At 41.9% G+C, this 16,263-nt stretch overlaps 3 protein-coding genes across 10 annotated transcripts in view; 1 reads left to right on the forward strand and 2 right to left on the reverse strand.

The window, feature by feature from the left end:
• LOC139411467 (unconventional myosin-Ie-like) overlaps nt 1–5,626 on the forward strand; it is a 56,409-nt gene extending 50,783 nt beyond the window's left edge. The window contains exons 23-29 of one of the 2 annotated variants that reach the window (XM_071157880.1): nt 1,140–1,286; nt 1,512–1,669; nt 1,785–1,874; nt 1,969–2,182; nt 2,420–2,455; nt 3,791–3,960; nt 4,119–5,626. In XM_071157880.1, coding sequence (XP_071013981.1) covers nt 1,140–1,286; nt 1,512–1,669; nt 1,785–1,874; nt 1,969–2,182; nt 2,420–2,455; nt 3,791–3,960; nt 4,119–4,195 — 892 coding nt within the window. In that variant the 3' untranslated portion in view covers nt 4,196–5,626. The remainder of the gene's footprint in view (nt 1–1,139; nt 1,287–1,511; nt 1,670–1,784; nt 1,875–1,968; nt 2,183–2,419; nt 2,456–3,790; nt 3,961–4,118) is intronic. The other variant, XM_071157881.1, reaches the window with a different exon arrangement.
• Nucleotides 5,627–6,180: 554 nt separating this feature from the next.
• On the reverse strand, nt 6,181–8,616 carry LOC139411469 (G2/mitotic-specific cyclin-B2-like). The gene is made up of 8 exons (XM_071157882.1): nt 8,478–8,616; nt 7,984–8,100; nt 7,628–7,882; nt 7,380–7,538; nt 7,072–7,308; nt 6,751–6,891; nt 6,504–6,614; nt 6,181–6,381 (listed from the first exon to the last, which is right to left on the reverse strand). The coding sequence occupies exons 1-8, from the start codon at nt 8,502–8,504 to the stop codon at nt 6,265–6,267; spliced, it is 1,164 nt and encodes a 387-aa protein (XP_071013983.1). The 5' UTR covers nt 8,505–8,616; the 3' UTR covers nt 6,181–6,264.
• Nucleotides 8,617–10,985: 2,369 nt separating this feature from the next.
• The window catches only part of LOC139411470 (E3 ubiquitin-protein ligase Arkadia-like), a 49,469-nt gene continuing 44,191 nt past the window's right edge, over nt 10,986–16,263 (reverse strand). For 4 of the 7 annotated variants that reach the window (XM_071157883.1, XM_071157887.1, XM_071157885.1 and 1 more), the window contains exons 8-15: nt 15,361–15,721; nt 15,084–15,209; nt 14,773–14,890; nt 14,228–14,308; nt 13,936–14,031; nt 13,537–13,629; nt 12,945–13,048; nt 10,986–12,536 (exon numbers count right to left, since the gene is read on the reverse strand). In XM_071157883.1, the coding sequence (XP_071013984.1) occupies nt 12,416–12,536; nt 12,945–13,048; nt 13,537–13,629; nt 13,936–14,031; nt 14,228–14,308; nt 14,773–14,890; nt 15,084–15,209; nt 15,361–15,721 (1,100 nt within the window). In that variant the 3' untranslated portion in view covers nt 10,986–12,415. The remainder of the gene's footprint in view (nt 12,537–12,944; nt 13,049–13,536; nt 13,630–13,935; nt 14,032–14,227; nt 14,309–14,772; nt 14,891–15,083; nt 15,210–15,360; nt 15,722–16,263) is intronic. The other 3 variants (XM_071157889.1, XM_071157890.1, XM_071157888.1) reach the window with 2 other exon arrangements.

The raw sequence follows: 16,263 nt of genomic DNA on the forward strand, positions 1-16,263 counted from the left end.
CAGAAATGTAAAAGCTACGAAGTCTGGATGTACGATCACTCAAGTCCCCATGTTCCTTAAAATGTCACACATGGGGTATTACAAACATGGAAGAGATTCAAACCTCTTGTATATGTCTGCTCCTGTGTGTGTGGGTGTGTAAAGGCTATTTGAATACACATTCTCAACACAACTACATAGTACGCTTCAGAGTAATTATTTTATTCTGCCTTTCTTTTACCAGGCAGGTCCATTAAGAAGAAATTCCTATTTACAATGACGGCCATTTTGTTTTGTTGAAGTCACCAGTAAAGACAAATAATACCGACAGCATCAGCCCAGAGGTCAGGTCAATTATTACGACCCACATTACTCTGTGACCCACTAAGCTTTACATTTGCATATAACCAGTGAGGAAAAAAGAAAGAGAAAAAACTTGACTGGTCAAAGCTGTGTTTTAACACTCAACTGGATTATGAGTGTAACTGTAGGACTTGTATTATCATATAGCTTGTTGTTCAGTACTTATCTGTTTGAATGTTGCACATGACATTGTAGAAGACTTTGTAGAGGCACAGACGTGGCTTTTGAGTCTGTGTGATTGAGTGGGGGGTTGTGGGTAATATGAACCAGGTGGTGCTGGGAGGGAAAGCAGGCATTGTAAAAAGCTCATTGGAGAAGACTTTAGTTCATTAGGGGAAACAGTGCATCAGCTGTGTGAGTTGCAGGAACAGGTTTCCCTTTCTCCTTATTTACCTGCTGCGTTGCCTCTCGCTGGTTATATGCAAATATCAAGCTTAGTGGGTCATGAAGTAATGTGGGTCGTAATAATTGACCTGACCTGACCTCTGGGCTGATGCTGTCAGTATTATTTGTCTTTACTGGTGACTTCAACAAAACAAATGGCCGTCATTCAGGAGGGAATTTGTTCTTAATTGACCTGCCTGGTAAAATAAAATAATTCATCTGGAGCGTTTGGCGTTTACATGCAGATGTACTATGTTTTGTGACAATAGAATCGAATGTCGAATTCACAATCACTCCCCTCCAACATATCAGTTCAAAGTTCAAATCAAACTTTATTAATATCTGTCACATTACAGTGCATGTCACAAAGTTGCTTCCCAGTCCCAACTGATTGGTCTGTCCCTGTTCCTCAGCACAATGCAGGATGACCTGCTGATCCTGCATGAGCAGGAGTATGACAGCCTGCTGGAGTGCACCTTTAAGACCGAGTTCATCAGCCTGCTGGCCCGCAGGTTCGAGGAGAGGACCCAGAGGAAGCTGCCGCTCAAGTTTGGCACCACGTACGTGCTGTAAACACAAACATGCCTTTAAACAGACAGTGTGATATATGGGTGGAGTGGAAGTAGACAAAGCTTTGGTCAACATTATTTACAATACTCTGGGGTTGTTCTGGAAATACTGCTTTTGATTTGGTACTGAGATAACGGATGACATTTCTCTGGCAGTTTCCAGTGGATGGTTTGAGTCAGTGGTTGTAAGGGAGATCTCTCTGCTCTGTCTCTCAGACTGGAGCTGAAGCTGAAGAAGGAGAACTGGGGTTTCCTGAGTGGAGGCGGCTCCAGACAGGTGATGTTTGTCCAGGGCCAGGGGGACGTGGCTGTCACAAAGCCCTCCAGTAAGACGCTGCAGGTCAGCATTGGAGCCGGTCTGCCCAAGAACACACGTGAGTATTACAGGAGTAGTGTGTACCATCCCTCCATATCAGGATTCAATCGACATGGTGTTTTCTTAGTGTTGTCTGAAACATGCTGTTTACTGACTTAGAGTCCCCTTTGTAGGTCCCACCAAGAAGAGCTTCACTCAGAGTCGCTCCAGCGTGTCCAGAACCCATCTGAACACTCCCACACGGGCTCCCCCTGGGCCTCCAGGTAGAATAATCATTAGCTGATGTAGGCCCTCACCCCTGTACATAATAAAGCAGTTAGCAACACTTGATGACAACCATCTTCCTCTTTGTCACAGTTGCCCATCAGAATGGTGGTCCGAAAAACACCAACCACATAGCCAATCAGAGGAACGCCTCACAGCATTCCAATCAGAGGCCTCCTTCAACAGGCAATGGGTCCCGCCCCTTCCTGCCCAACAACGTCATTATGAAGGAGAGAGGCAGCAACCATCCTAAGCCCAACCAGCCAAACCTGGACTGTCTGAAGGTCCCTGACCAGGGGGCGGCAGGGTGAGTACTGGCACCAACAGCCCTGATTACCTCCCAATACACAGCCCTAAGGACTGATAACTATAATGACTTACTATACAGATATGTTTGCTCTTACATAAACATGTAAATACTGAGGATGAGTATGGTGTGTAACATGGTGTGTGTTTGTGTCAGTATGGTGCAGTGTTGTTTCAGTGTGTGAAAACACACACACACACTGTCCTGCTGTAACTTGGTTGATGTATTCCTTTATAGTAATGGAGGCGCCCGGACAGCTTCGATTGGAGGAATGTGAGTCAGTGTTTGCGGTGTGTTGGGTGATGGTTCAGGCCTTAGCCAAGCCAGGCGCAGCTCACTGGCATGATGTGTATATCTCTCCCTGGCTCTCCTGTAGCTAGATGCTCACCTTCTTGCTTGTAGACATCTCTCTAACAGCTGATGTTGAATCAGAAGAAGGCAAACCCTATCATCTGATTGGATGAAACTACTGGAAAAAGTCTGAGCCCAGTAACATGCTGTCAATCATTCTGTTGTTAAAAAGTTATTTTGCTCCAGAATTATACCTTCAAAGGCATGATATGGATTCCTGATATGGAATCTACTGTCATATTATATCGCTAAATCCCACTGCTTGCAAATTACTGGGCTTACTTTTTTCTCCCCAAATTGGGTTTGGTGTCAGTTAACATGGAAAACCTCCATTGGGTACGTCTCAATGGTTGAGATATCCTGGATACATATCTTGGGGAAGCAAGATATTATTTTTTTATTGGTGATTCCTTTGGTGTGATAGTTTGCTTATTGGTTGACTTCATGAAGGGGTTGTGTGTTTTTTCATCTCTAGCCTTCTTAAGTTAATTCACTGTATTTACAAACAACTTTCCACTCCATAATACCATGTGGTGATTTCCAATGAGACTTACCCCCACACCATGGGGGTTACCAGTGTTTTATGCTAACGTGAGCTCTAGTGTTATTGTGTTTCCACAATAACTAGTCTTTAGTATGACTCTAAAGACTTGTGGTGCGCATAATCAACCATCTCTGCATCTTTCAAAACTGTTGCTTTACGAGAAGGTGTTAAAGTTCACTGTTAGCCATTGTTATATACTGTAAGTACCAGCTGAAAAGTACCCAGGGCCTTGCCTTGGCTCCCATGCAGAGCAGGTCTGCCGGAGTCATGGCCCAGTGAGACAGGTGCCAGCCCAAGTAAATGGAAACAGAAAAGTCTGAGCCTTCTGGGTAAAACACTGGGGTAAATCCTAAATGGAAAGGCACCAATAGTGTTGTACATAGTTGTACCGAGACAAATCTATGGGATGGCTCGCCATCTTGTGGTGGAAATGTGCATATCAAATTCTATTTAGTCAGGTGTCTTTGAAAGAAACAATGGAGTAAGCAAAAACCAATCCAATAATAACTACCACACAAACTCACATGGTATGTCCTTTCATTCCAATATCGATAACTTCACATCCTTTGCTAAAGCCACACAATCACCAGCTTTCCTAATGACTGACTGTAGTGTTCTAGTCAGCCAGTAGAATAATGTCACACTAATGAAGGATAGGAGACTTTCTTTGATAACTAAGGCTCGCTCCTGTTGTCTTTCTCTTTATTCCTCAGTGTCCAAAGACAGTCGGTCAGTAGACCACCCCCAGGGGGGGGGCGACCCAAACCTGCCCCCAAACCCAAGCCCCAGGTGCCCCAGTGCAAAGCCCTTTATGCCTATGATGCTCAGGACACAGATGAGCTCAGCTTCAATGCAGACGACGTCATCGACATCCTCAAGGAAGGTAATACACAGGAGGCAGAAATCACATTATCGCACAAAGGGAAAATGATTGGATTTTGGTTGGTGCGGGGTGCATAAAACATTTGCACTTTAACTCTTTCACACTTAAAAATGTAACACTTTGGTTCCATTGTAAGCTAAGTCTTCCTTCTTGATCAGATGCTTCTGGCTGGTGGACGGGGAGGCTACGGGCAAAGCAAGGCCTGTTCCCCAACAACTACGTCAGCAAGATCTAGGAGCTGCATGAATAACAGCTGACTGTCAATCACCAGAAGAGAAGTACACACCTCTACTGACTGAAGGGAGTAGATAGAGCTACAAAACAGAGATTTTGTGAGAGAAGAGAGTAACTGACTTTTTTCACCACTCCTGCATTGTAGCCTTCTGGATGTAACTTCCTGTTGTTCTGGACAGACGAGTGTCAGGCTTGCAATGAAGTTCTATTTTTATGAGGATCGGAGGGCAAATCGCTACACAATCCCTGTGAGCACTGAACAAATATTTATTGTATTTATATAGCTTTCTACATTCTCCCTCCCTTTTTCACTTTGCTATGGTTATATTTTGGATGCATGATATGTGGAACCAGGTTGTAACTAAATTTCTTATTTCTCATTTTGGAAATGAAAGGGTTTTAACATGAATTCTGGGTTGTTTCCAAGAAGCCACTGTCTGTTTCAGATAATTGTTTAAAGGGGATTTGTGCTGCTAAGCTGAATTTAGATGTATTGGCTATAAAAATATGTTGACAAGACATTTACATCAAATGGACATTAATAGTTCATTGCACTGTGATTTTATAAACTTCGGCAATGCATTTCACCATAAAAAACAATGATCAAATGGGTTTGATAACCAAGTGCTCAAAACAATGCCAATTGTTAATGGTCAGCTAAACAAATGCAATCACTTGTGGGAAAAGGAAATGCAGTGTAACTTTCAATAGGTAAGTCTTCAGGAATCCCCTGCTCTTATTTCCAAAATGCAAGTGATATCCCTAGAACTCTTGGGCCACACTGTACTGAGTATTGTCTGGTTTATAAGCACTTCATCAGTAGCTACAGGTATTAACTTGGACAGACTGGTCACTCCTGCCACAGCTAATAATTGGATATTTTGAAAGGCTGCCAAACTAGAGATGGGCCTAGTTACTGGAGGATAATGTGTTTACATGGATCTAAAATGCCTGTTATAAAATTGTAGGTATACTGTATGTATATCTTCACATTTAGGAATTAAGTCAACTGTTAAATTGTGCTTTTTATGTAGATTTTAGTGCACAGTATGGGTCAGACTATGGAGTTTGTTCTTTCAGGTGAAAGTAAAGGATGAATTCCATTGCTCATGTTTTCCACAGCTTTCAAGTTCTCCATTTATGAAATCACTCAAGGGCTGGATTCAAGCCGTATCACCGAAGTAGTGTGGAAGAGCTGTGTTAATTTCCAATTGAGCCGTCATGAAGCGTTGACCGTGAATGTCGTCTAAGAGCTGCAGCAGATCTTCAGCACTATGGATTGAAGAGCCCTAAAACAGGCATAGGTAATTGGCGTCCTGTATGGTGGAAAATACATTTGTGCATTATGGCAAATTACTTAAAGCATGTACTAATGTAGTTACTCTGCATTTCATGTAATTAAAGACGTTAGTGATTTTTGCATAACACTCAACCCGGCCTCTTTCCCATCCTGCCCTACTACTTTCCTTACTAATTACCCATAGCTTGGGCCTAGGTGTTTGTAGCTTTGCCAACTTAACCAGTTGGTCAATAAGCATTGGCGAGACTACATGCTGTTTGTTCAGGAACACAGGGCTGTAAAACCCTACAGAAAAGTCAACACGCAGCACATGCCAATAAACTTGACCATTATTGTACTGTACTTCATTTCGAGGTAAAGTTACATGTCTTAATGAAATGGCTGGCCCATAATGTTACTGTAGCACAACTATTAGTTGTGTATAAAATGCATTATACTCCTGTTCACATTTGGAGTGAGTGTTAGTACTTTGACTACAGATGTTCCACTCTTCGATACTCCATTAAGAATAACATTTTAAACTAGGCCATGGCTTTTGACTTTACCATTGACTAAAACTTAAATAATTGATACAGCTATGTTTCAAAGCATACACCCAAAATACATCTAGACCATATTTAAGATGGTTCAAAACGTTTATTTGTACAAATTTAAATATTTACATGTACTTAAAAGCAGCAGTCTAAAAAGGCCATCTCACGATGAATCTTAAAGACAAAAAAACAAGTTAAAAAATAAAGTGCAGCAGATTAAGAATCAGTCTAATCACATCAGGGTTTATGTTCTGGGAGCAGAGCAGCAGCCATGTCATTTACAACAGCAGACTTCAGCTGAGGGATGAGGCTGATCCTCATTAGCCTGCTGCTTGCATACTTGTTCTTGACAGCCTGGAACACAAGTTAGTCAATGGTTCAGGTTCTTTCCAAGATCTGGCATGTGTCATATTACCCAGATCTAATGGTGTAAGATTAAAATCACTAGAGCAAAGTCAAGCTATCAGACAACTTACCTGAAGCTTTGTTCGCCCTTCATTGACAGAGACAACATTTTTGGCGATGTGCTGCATGATTGGCTTGAGGTGGTTCTCATTATAGGTAGAGTAATGCTCCTGCGTTGGAGTCTGCACAAGAAGCATAACCAATAGTAAATTGACCATACCTGTTGCTGGCACCAAATCTGTTTGAATGTAATCTATGATAATTTGAGTGGACACATCCCATAAACATCCCAGTAATTTCCAGGAGACAGCAGCTTACCCAGTTGAGCTCATCAAGCAGCAGCTGGGAGAGGCACAAGGCTGCAGCAGCAATCTCAGAAGGATGGTAGTGCACCATGTCATAGTCAAGGAGGGTCAGTTCCATGAGGTATTTGGCTAGTGTGTGCTTCTCAACATCAGCCTGAAAAGAACCACTGGTTAAGCCACTGCATGCAAGTAATACTGTAACCTTCTGGTAACCCGTCAGTTGTTGATTGCTTTTCCACCTCTAACAATTAATGGCAGTTCATGTCGATAGGAAATTTTAATAACTACACCAGTAATGAAAAAACTATGAAAACATGCATGTCATTCAACTTACATTGCCAGCCTTGGAGGCTCTCCTGAGGAAGTGTAGGGGTAGAGGCCGTCCAAGCTCGAAGTTCAGACTCTGCAGAATCAGCTGTTCCATCTCCCGAATATGGGCCTTGGTGAACGCATTGTCTGTGATGTAAACGAAATCGCCAATCTCCGGGGAATACATCTCTTCATACTTGGATGCCAACAACATGGCAGTCACGCCAACCAGCTGGAGATTCTTGCGGCCGATAGTTTGCACCTTGATAAGAGAGGGGGTTATAAAAAGTAAACAAGGATATACCATTTATGTATTTTTTAAATGAGGCTTACCTGAAGAAAGCGATCCAGGATGGCCACAGTCAAATACAGAGTCTCCTGCAGTAGCTGGAACCTGGAATGCACCTGAATCAGCCAGTCAATCAGGAGAGCGCGCATTCGTCCATTGATCTCATAGCCATTCATGTACTTGGGCCGGACAGACTGCTGGGTCTGTTGAGAAAGGAAGACATCAAGATAAACCAGTACAAAATATTTAACGAGTCAGCACCATGTTATCCTAGAGAGAAAGCACAAGTTACCTCAAGGCACTGCAAATATCCATAGATATCCTTTATATATTCAGAGCACAGTTGTGGCATGTCTGAATCCCCTTCATCAATGTCTTCTACAGCAAGTAGAGCTACTGAGAACGCCTGACACAATTCCTCTTCTTTCATGGACACGTTAGCAGACTCTACAGGCTGAGGAACTGGGGAACGTTTAGTCCGAACAGCTGCTGGCTGGTCTTTTTGGTTCATAGATTGTTTGGTTGAAGCCTTAGCAGCAACAGTCTTCTGTAGAGAGTTTAGAGAGGCATATTTGAGAACGATCTGGGCGAGTAGCAAGTGAAATCAGACAGACAATGGACCAAATAATGCCGTGCAAGACAACATACCTTGGACGGCACCGCTTTGCTGGCATTGGGAAAGTTGGACAGCTCTCCAAGCACAGCCCTTCTTGCTCCAGCTACGTTTGCTTTTCCCATTAGTGCTGGGTTGTCTGCGTTCCTTAACTGTTTAAGACAAAATTACCCGTCAAACCAACCATATGAACACAAAATATAACTAATAAAAGTTATGCATCGCTTGCTAGCTAACAAAGAAACTGCCGACTAATGTCGTCAGTTATTGACAAAAACGTTCAATTTAACCATGCCACATTACACTAGGTAACTTACCTAGCTAGATGTTCAGGCAGGTTAAATAACTAAATTTTGGCATTTTAGTTGCTTACCTACTAGATAAATTGGCTAGCTAAAGTAAAAATAGCAAGCTGAAAGCAGACAACTACGAAGCCGTAATACTTTAACAAGCGCAAGTAACGTTAACGTTAGCTGTAAGTAACATGCACACAAAAACACATTAGCTAGTCCATATTGTAAAAACTCACCGCAGCACGAACTTCCAATGACGACATCTTTACGCTTTGTTAAAAACAAGGCAGTTAGATAGCCAGCTATAATGGGCAAAACTCCGCTTTTAGTTCTGTTGTTTGCTCGCTATCTCCACTGACACAAGGCCCAAGTAAACAAGTCTCAACGAACAATTCCACAGTCATTCAAATACCACTCTGTTGATTCTAATTGGATACCGCTTCATAGAATGCACCTCTTTCATTGGTTGCCAAAGAGGAATCACGAATGACGTCATACAATCAGAACAGATCTAATTTCTTTTCTTTTTTTTCAAAAACAAATCAATACAGAAAGTACATGGGGGAACACAAGTATACATAAATAAGATACAAAGGACAATTGGGCTAGGGGGTACAATATCACATTACACAAGGACCTTAAGGGACATACATACACTTATAATTCTAACAGCTTTTTTGTTAGTAGAGTATTTAATTGTCTTAAAATATAGTACAATGACTTTTTGTAAGGTAAGAAAATGTGGTGTTTTGTTTGTAAATGAATATTTGTAAATATGAAATTTGGCCAAAATAATAATTAAATGAATTACATAAAATTGTTTAAACTTATTTCTATCGTTGGTAAAGAATCCAAGCAGTACATCTCTCCACAATAGTGTAAAATCTTCATACATTTATATATTGCTGATATATCCACTTGGCCAAAATAACATATATTTTATGAATTGACCAAAATGCTAATATTGGCTACTCTTGGCTAAACACTACACTTGGTCTTCACTGATTGATGAGTAGTAATAAGTAAGGGGAATATTCATAAAATCTACATAGAATGCATAAAATAGTTTTTTTTTATACTTGCTGCAGGCTTATTGGTTACATGGATGGATACGTCAGTTAATCTTTACTTGATGATTCGCCATAAGGACTACAGATTATAAACAGTTTATACGCAGGAGCTGAATAGGCATTTTTAGTACTGCTATATCACATCTACAGTGCCTTCAAAAAGCATTCATACCCCTTGACTTACTCCACATTTTGTTGTGTTACAGCCTGAATTCCAAATGGATTAAATAGATACTTTTTTTCTCACCCTATCATCTAGAGAAAACATGTTTTTATATTTTTTTTGCTCGTTTTTTGTCAATTAAATACATAAACATCTAATTTACATTAGTATTCACACCCTGTCAATACATGTTACAATCACCTTTGGCAGCCTTTAAGGCAGCAATTATGGAGTCCTTCTAGGTACGTCTCTAAGAGCTTTGCACAAATGGGTTGTACAATATTTGCCCATATTTTTAAAATAAATTCTTCAAGCTTTGTCAAATTGGTTGTTGATCAATGATAGAAAATCATTTTCAAATCTTGCCATAGATTTTCAAGCAGAATTAAGTCAAATCTGTGACTTGGCCAATCAGGAACATGTACCGTCTTCTTTGTAAGCAACTGTGTTTATGGTTATTGTCCTGCTGAAAGGTGAATTAATCTCCCAGTGTCTGGTGGAAAGCAGACTGAACGAGGCTTTCCTGTAGGATATTGCCCGTGCTTAGCTTCATTCCAATTCTTTTTTTATCCTGAAAATCTCCCCATTCCTTAACGATTACAAGCATACCCATAACATAACTCAGCCACCACTATGCTTGAAAATGTGGAGTGGTACTCATTAATGTGTTGTATTGGAATATTTTTTATTCTGTACAGTCTTCCTTTTCACTCGGTCAATTAGGTTAGTATTGTGGAGTAACTACATTCTTGATCCATCCTCAGTTTTCTCCTATCACAGCCGTAAAAACCCTGTAACTTTTTTAGTCACCATAGGTCTCATGGTGAAATCCATGAGCGATTTCCTTACTCTCCTGGAACTAAGTTAGGTAGGACGCCTGTATCTCTGTAGTGACTAGGTGTATTGATACACCATCCAAAGTGGAATTAATATCTTCACCATGCTCAATGGGATATTCAATGTCTGCTCTTTCTTATTTTTTTAATCTACCAATAGGAGCCCTTCTTAGCGAGGCATTGGAAAACCTCCCTGCTCTTTGTGTTTGAAATTCACTGCTTAAATGAGGGACCTTACAGATAATTGTATGTGTGGGGTACAGAGATGAGGTAGTCATTCAAAAATCACATTAAACCCTATTATTGCACACAGAGTCCATGCAACTAGTGACTTAAGTTCAGGAATGAAAATGTGCTTGAGGCTTGTCATAACAAAAAGGTTGAATACTTATTGACTCATGACATTTCAGCTTTTCATTTTTAATTAGTAAAAATAAAAAATGAATTCCACTTTATTAACATTATGGGGCATTGAGTTTAGGCCACTGACAAAAAAATCCAAATGTAATCAATTTTAAATTCAAGCTGGAACACAACATTTGGAAAAAGTCAAGGGGTGTGAATACCAAATGTTACCAATATTTTTTGTTGATAGTAGATCCCTCAACGTGCAGTTGTGAAATATGGACCAACATGCATAGGTGAATGGTAAGACACAAATAAACAGACACAGGAAAGAGTTCTAACTTTATTAATATTATTTTAAAACTAATATAAATCCCATGGAATATCATCCTGGTGCCATTAAGTCTATGAATGCATGGATACCTGCCATAAGTACTGCATTCCAACACTCCATTCAAAATTATTATTTTTTCTCCAAAACTCAGCAATCAGAGTGGAAATACATGGCCTCAGCGCACTCTCTTTACAACACTCCTGTCTGTTCTCTCTTGTGCAAGTATATGCAAGTTAGCAAGTCGAGAATAATATTAGTGTTATCTTTTCAATGGCAGCAAAGAGAGATTGCTGCTGCACAGCTACAGAGAGAGAGAGAGAGGGAGTGTGGGTAAGAACAATGATCTGGGTTGTAAGAATAATCAGCTACTTATTTATTATTCTGAGCTGAGCGCTGTGTATTTCCCTCTGAAAAAAGAAACGGGGATAAACAAAAAAGCAAGGATAAACCAACGCCATTCCCAGTTCCAAACAACAGATATCCCCAGGTTGCAGGCTCATGTGAAACTGGTTGCATCTGTGGGCCTGAGATCCCCTTATAGAACCCAGTTTTCCATCTGGGGCCTGTCTGAGGGAGAAATCCAAACAGAACACAGAGACTGTATCCTCAGCAGACCTCAACAATCATTCCATTGAAAAAGAACAGTCAAGAACAGATGTGACATTCATTTTCTTTTTCTCTAAAATACATTAGATGACTTGTGAATGGTGTTAAGTCAAATCAAGGTGGTGCAGGGGAGGTGTAAGACACGCATGTGCATTTTCTGGGAGGTGAGGTGAAGTTTGAGTTTATTCCCACTCTAGAAATACTGGGTGAACACAAATACAGCAGCTGATCAGTTTAACATGATATTTTCCTAATTAAGGAATGTCTTGATTGACCTTCTTAGAAACGTCTTCCACTAGCAAACCACATTGTCTAAACATAAACTAATCAATACAATGATTGGTAAAATGAGTCCTGCAATGTTTTTAAATGGAGGTTGACATTCTACTCCAGTAAAGCAAGGCATTAGGTATATAGAAATGCTCCTTTACTAGAGCAGCTATCCTCACCTGCAAGTTGTTAGGCCGTGAGAAGCCCACAATATATGTGCAAAGAAATGCATTGCGAGGAGCCATGCAAAAAAATAAAAAAAAATAAAAATATGACACGAGGAAACAATCAAAAGCTACATAAAAGCTTTATAAATACAATAACATTTTAAATCCTTAATGGAGATGTCAATTCGAGCAGTATTGTACTGTGTGATAGATAGCTGGCACTCTAGGCTCAACACTTCTTTAGCCTGATGTTTTTATTTTCTCATAGTGGATCTGCGCAGGTAATTCATGCCCTCTTTGGTTGACTGCAGTACTGAAGAAAAATTCAAACAATAAACAACAATAAAATAAAATTCCAACAAAGAGTTGTTAGAAAAACAGCATCAACTCTCAACAGCAGACAACTGCGCCTCGATGTCCACTCTGCAGATGGGGCACTTCTTATTGGTGAGGAGCCATTGGTCCACACACAGTTGATGGAAGAGATGCATACAAGGTAGGCGTCTGTGGAAGAGAGAATATATTGTTAGACAGACTTTGAATTTCATCTTCATAATGAATGAAATGACAATGGAATGAATAAGGAATTAAATGACAATGAACACAATTAGTTTAATTTGGTTTGTTGAAAGATAGAAACTTAACATTCACACATTACAGTTCTTACATTACACCAACAGAGGGCAGAAACTCACTTAATCACATGAGCACATATTGTATGTTGAGCTCCAGAAATGCCCTCTGAGACCAGTCATTTTCAGACACTCAAAGGATTGGCTTTTCTGCTGATTACTATATTTGGGTGTTGAGAAAATCTCCACGGCATATCAAGAGAAAATGTGGGAAAGGAGTGGTCGTTCTCACACAAAAACAGCCCCGCATTAAAACACACACGCTACAGTAAAACTGTACCTGACGTCCTCCCCTTCCTCCAGTATTGACAGACAGATGGTGCATTTCTCCTCTGTGTCTTCGTCCGCCCCCTCATCTTCTTCTTGCTTACCATGCAGCTTTCTCTGTTAATGAAAACACCATTATAGATACACAGCAGCAAAAACAAAGTTCAAACAAAGACAACTCTTATTCACATTATAAAGACGTATTAAACAGGGAAGGCTGAGACCATTTTATGAGGGTTACCGTCAAACACGATAAATGCATTCAGGGTTCACAGGCTGTAAACATTACAGGTATAGACCCAACTTGCGAATAAACTATCCTTTATGACTGATAGAGGGCTTACTGTATACAGTACAAGCATCATGAGGGTGAACACATATCCCTATGAGGACAGAGAGAATGGTCATTTTGTCCTGGCTACAAAACATGTCATCCCTATGATCAAGGTAATATGGATTTAAAAAAATATATTTAAATAAATATTCCCAAAAATCTAAAAAATGTTTCTACTGCCGAATCCCCTTGCCCCCAACACTACTACCATTAACAACTATAAATGAGCAGAGACATGTTTCCAAATTGAATTTGTTCATTTTTTTCTCACCGAGTCTGAGGTTGCGTGCATATTTTTCCCAATAGTTGCCCATGCTTCAGGGGTTAACTGTTCGTCAATGTCTCGCTCAGTCTCCAACACCTTCTGTATTGGGCAGCAGGTTATTAGGTTACTTATTTAAATACATTTGGAAAACTAGATGGAATCTTTCCCTACAATGTTTTCTAAGGCTGAAACATTGGCTGAAAGGGACACTTTCTAGTTTCTACAGCATCTGATTTAACGATAACAATACATTCATATTTTGAAAGGAGCACAAAATAACCACCGAGTGTGCACTCTGTCCCATAATAAAATCTTGTGCAGACATGCACAAAATACATCACATCAAACTACATTACATAGGATATGTTCTGAAACACACACACACTTTTATAGGAGTGCTCTCACCTTTTTGTACTTGTGTGGGTAAGTGCACCTCTCTATGGTTCCCTGAGAGGCCCCTCGGTTCACAGTCCCCAATCTCTCCTCTAAATGCAGCAGATCCTGAGGAAAAGGGCAGGAAAACAACCCAACATGAGACTGTGCCAACTCAGTTCCACACAGCTCATTATCCACAGCCATAACACCCTCTCAGCTCCTTCATAACTAATTACCAGGGCCAGAGTGTTTCTTCACCACCTGACCTGAGCAGGAAAAACTCCAGGCACTAGTTACTAGCTCTTTACTAATCAAGTGTCACCTCATAAGTTCGTCCAAATCCAGTCATTCTGGATGAGATGTAGCGAATGTGCGGGTAGGTTACTTCAGACATGCCAGTGTGCTGTGAGGAAGGAGGCAAAACAATTCCATGGAAATATGTTCACTTCAGTGGAGTACAGTCATTTGTTTCTGTGGGCTACAGTTCATGAAGCACATATAGCGATATAGCATTATCAATTAAGTCTGCTGACACTGCTCGACATGGGTATAAATTCCAGCTAGCATTGCCAAAAACAGCATTTTTGATAACCGCAGAAGTCTCACAATTTCATATTTTCGGACATTGTGCATTAACTTTCAACATCTTTTCAAAGGGGCATCCATTGATTTCAGGCAACTGGTTATGTTGAATATGCATGAGAAATGCCATAATTGCCAACGCATTATTCATGTGGCCCAACAAACCATCCTTGAAATAACAGATGTTATAAAGAGAGGGCTAGCATCATTCATCTAAGCCATACTTCTCATGTATTCTAACGTAGGCACGTGTGCTTAGAGTGAGGGTGCCAGTCGTGCACTCACCATGAAGGGGATGGGGAAGTGGTGCAGTCTTGGGGGAGGGTGGTAGTGGGGCAGGTGAGGGTGCAGGTGTCCTGAAGGATATGGCGCCACGGTCACTCCAGCCTCGATACCCAGCTCCCTAGAGAAGAGAACCAGACCAACAACAGTCATCACCAACTCAGGCATTGATGTCACAGGTGCCATTTCAACAGTGAAGATGAGTGACTGACTATATCCTTAGTGCACAGCAGGCCACATATACGTCGGTAAAAATAAAACTCTTGGCCCTACACGCAAGGCATTGGCCATCAACTGCTCTAATTGGTACTGACCACGCAGTCCTCTGCTCAGGTTGGCGTGGGTGGGACGACATGGTCTGGGGCACGTGGATGTGGTGGCCATGGCCGTAGTTGGGGTGCATTCTGTGGGGGTGTGGAGGGGGGCGCTCATGTGCTCGTCTGGAGACAGAGAGAGAGGTTTATCAGAAACACAAGAGGGAAAATACCATAATATTGTCCCTGTAATCAGACAATTGGATGCTACTGTCTGTGCTTGCAGTTGTGTTGCTGCCATCAGACGGGTTGGACCGGGGCCAGAGGCTACACTCACGTGGGGTGTTGCATCATCCTGCGTCTCTGAACCTCCATCCTCTGCAGCATCTCGTGCTGGTGCAGCCTCTGCACAGAGGTCCCCAGTGCGGGCATGTGGTGCTGCAGGGCCTGGTGCTCCGCGGGCAGGTGTTGGGGGGCACTGGAGCCTGTGAGGTGGTGGGCAGGCAGAGGGGCAGGGGGGGGCGGGGGCACGGCGTGGCCAGGGGGGTGGGAAGGCAGGGGCGTGTGGAAGGGATGGACGGGGTGGGGGATGACGTAGTCACCCTGTGGAGTGGGCTGAGGAGGGGGAGGAGGGTTACCATGGGAATGGGGGCAGGTGTTAGAGGGCTGGTGGTGCAGGGAGCGTGCCAGGGGGGCGTCTGGGTGTCAGAGAGACAGAGCGAGAATGGTGGGAGAAAGTTGATAAGTAGTTAGTAACACCTTACCAGATCGCCTTTAAGTCCCCTTCCTAATGATGACACCTGATCATCATCATCATCAGTTATGACTCTCCTCACTGAAACATGCTGCCTGGCTGGCTGCTCCCTGTGCTGAGCAGGTTTCCCACCTGAGACCCCGGACAGACCCAGCCTCTCTCTCTGTCTGTCTGTCTGTCTCGCTCCCTACTGCAGAGAGAAGGGGGCCGGAGCAGGAATGACTGTCTGACGTGACTGAGTGTAGGCACTAGACAGGTGCGCCAACAGTTCCAATTATCCCTCTAAATATGGCCCCACCAGGGAGCACCGCCACACTCCTCATTCCAAACAGAGCTATTCTGAGGAGAATCAGCAATTAACAGGGCCTGTTTGGTAGCACACCCGCAGCACTTAGCACATTAAACATCAGGTGTTTCTCTTAATTACTATTAGCACTGGGTTTCAAGAGTGCTGTTGTCGGCATAATCTTTCAAGGTCTGGTGGTA

Source organism: Oncorhynchus clarkii, chromosome 6, assembly GCF_045791955.1.
Source record: "Oncorhynchus clarkii lewisi isolate Uvic-CL-2024 chromosome 6, UVic_Ocla_1.0, whole genome shotgun sequence".
NCBI lineage: Eukaryota > Metazoa > Chordata > Actinopteri > Salmoniformes > Salmonidae > Oncorhynchus > Oncorhynchus clarkii.

Bases quoted from the DNA above. Each gene is read 5' to 3' on its own strand.
- LOC139411469 (XM_071157882.1), bottom strand. From the start codon at position 8,504: ATGTCGTCATTGGAAGTTCGTGCTGCG. The intron at 7,883-7,983 runs GTATGTTGTCTT...AACTCTCTACAG, and splicing joins GCAAAGCGGTGCCGTCCAAG to AAGACTGTTGCTGCTAAGGC. The intron at 6,615-6,750 runs GTAAGCTGCTGT...CTTCTTGTGCAG, and splicing joins TGCTTGATGAGCTCAACTGG to ACTCCAACGCAGGAGCATTA.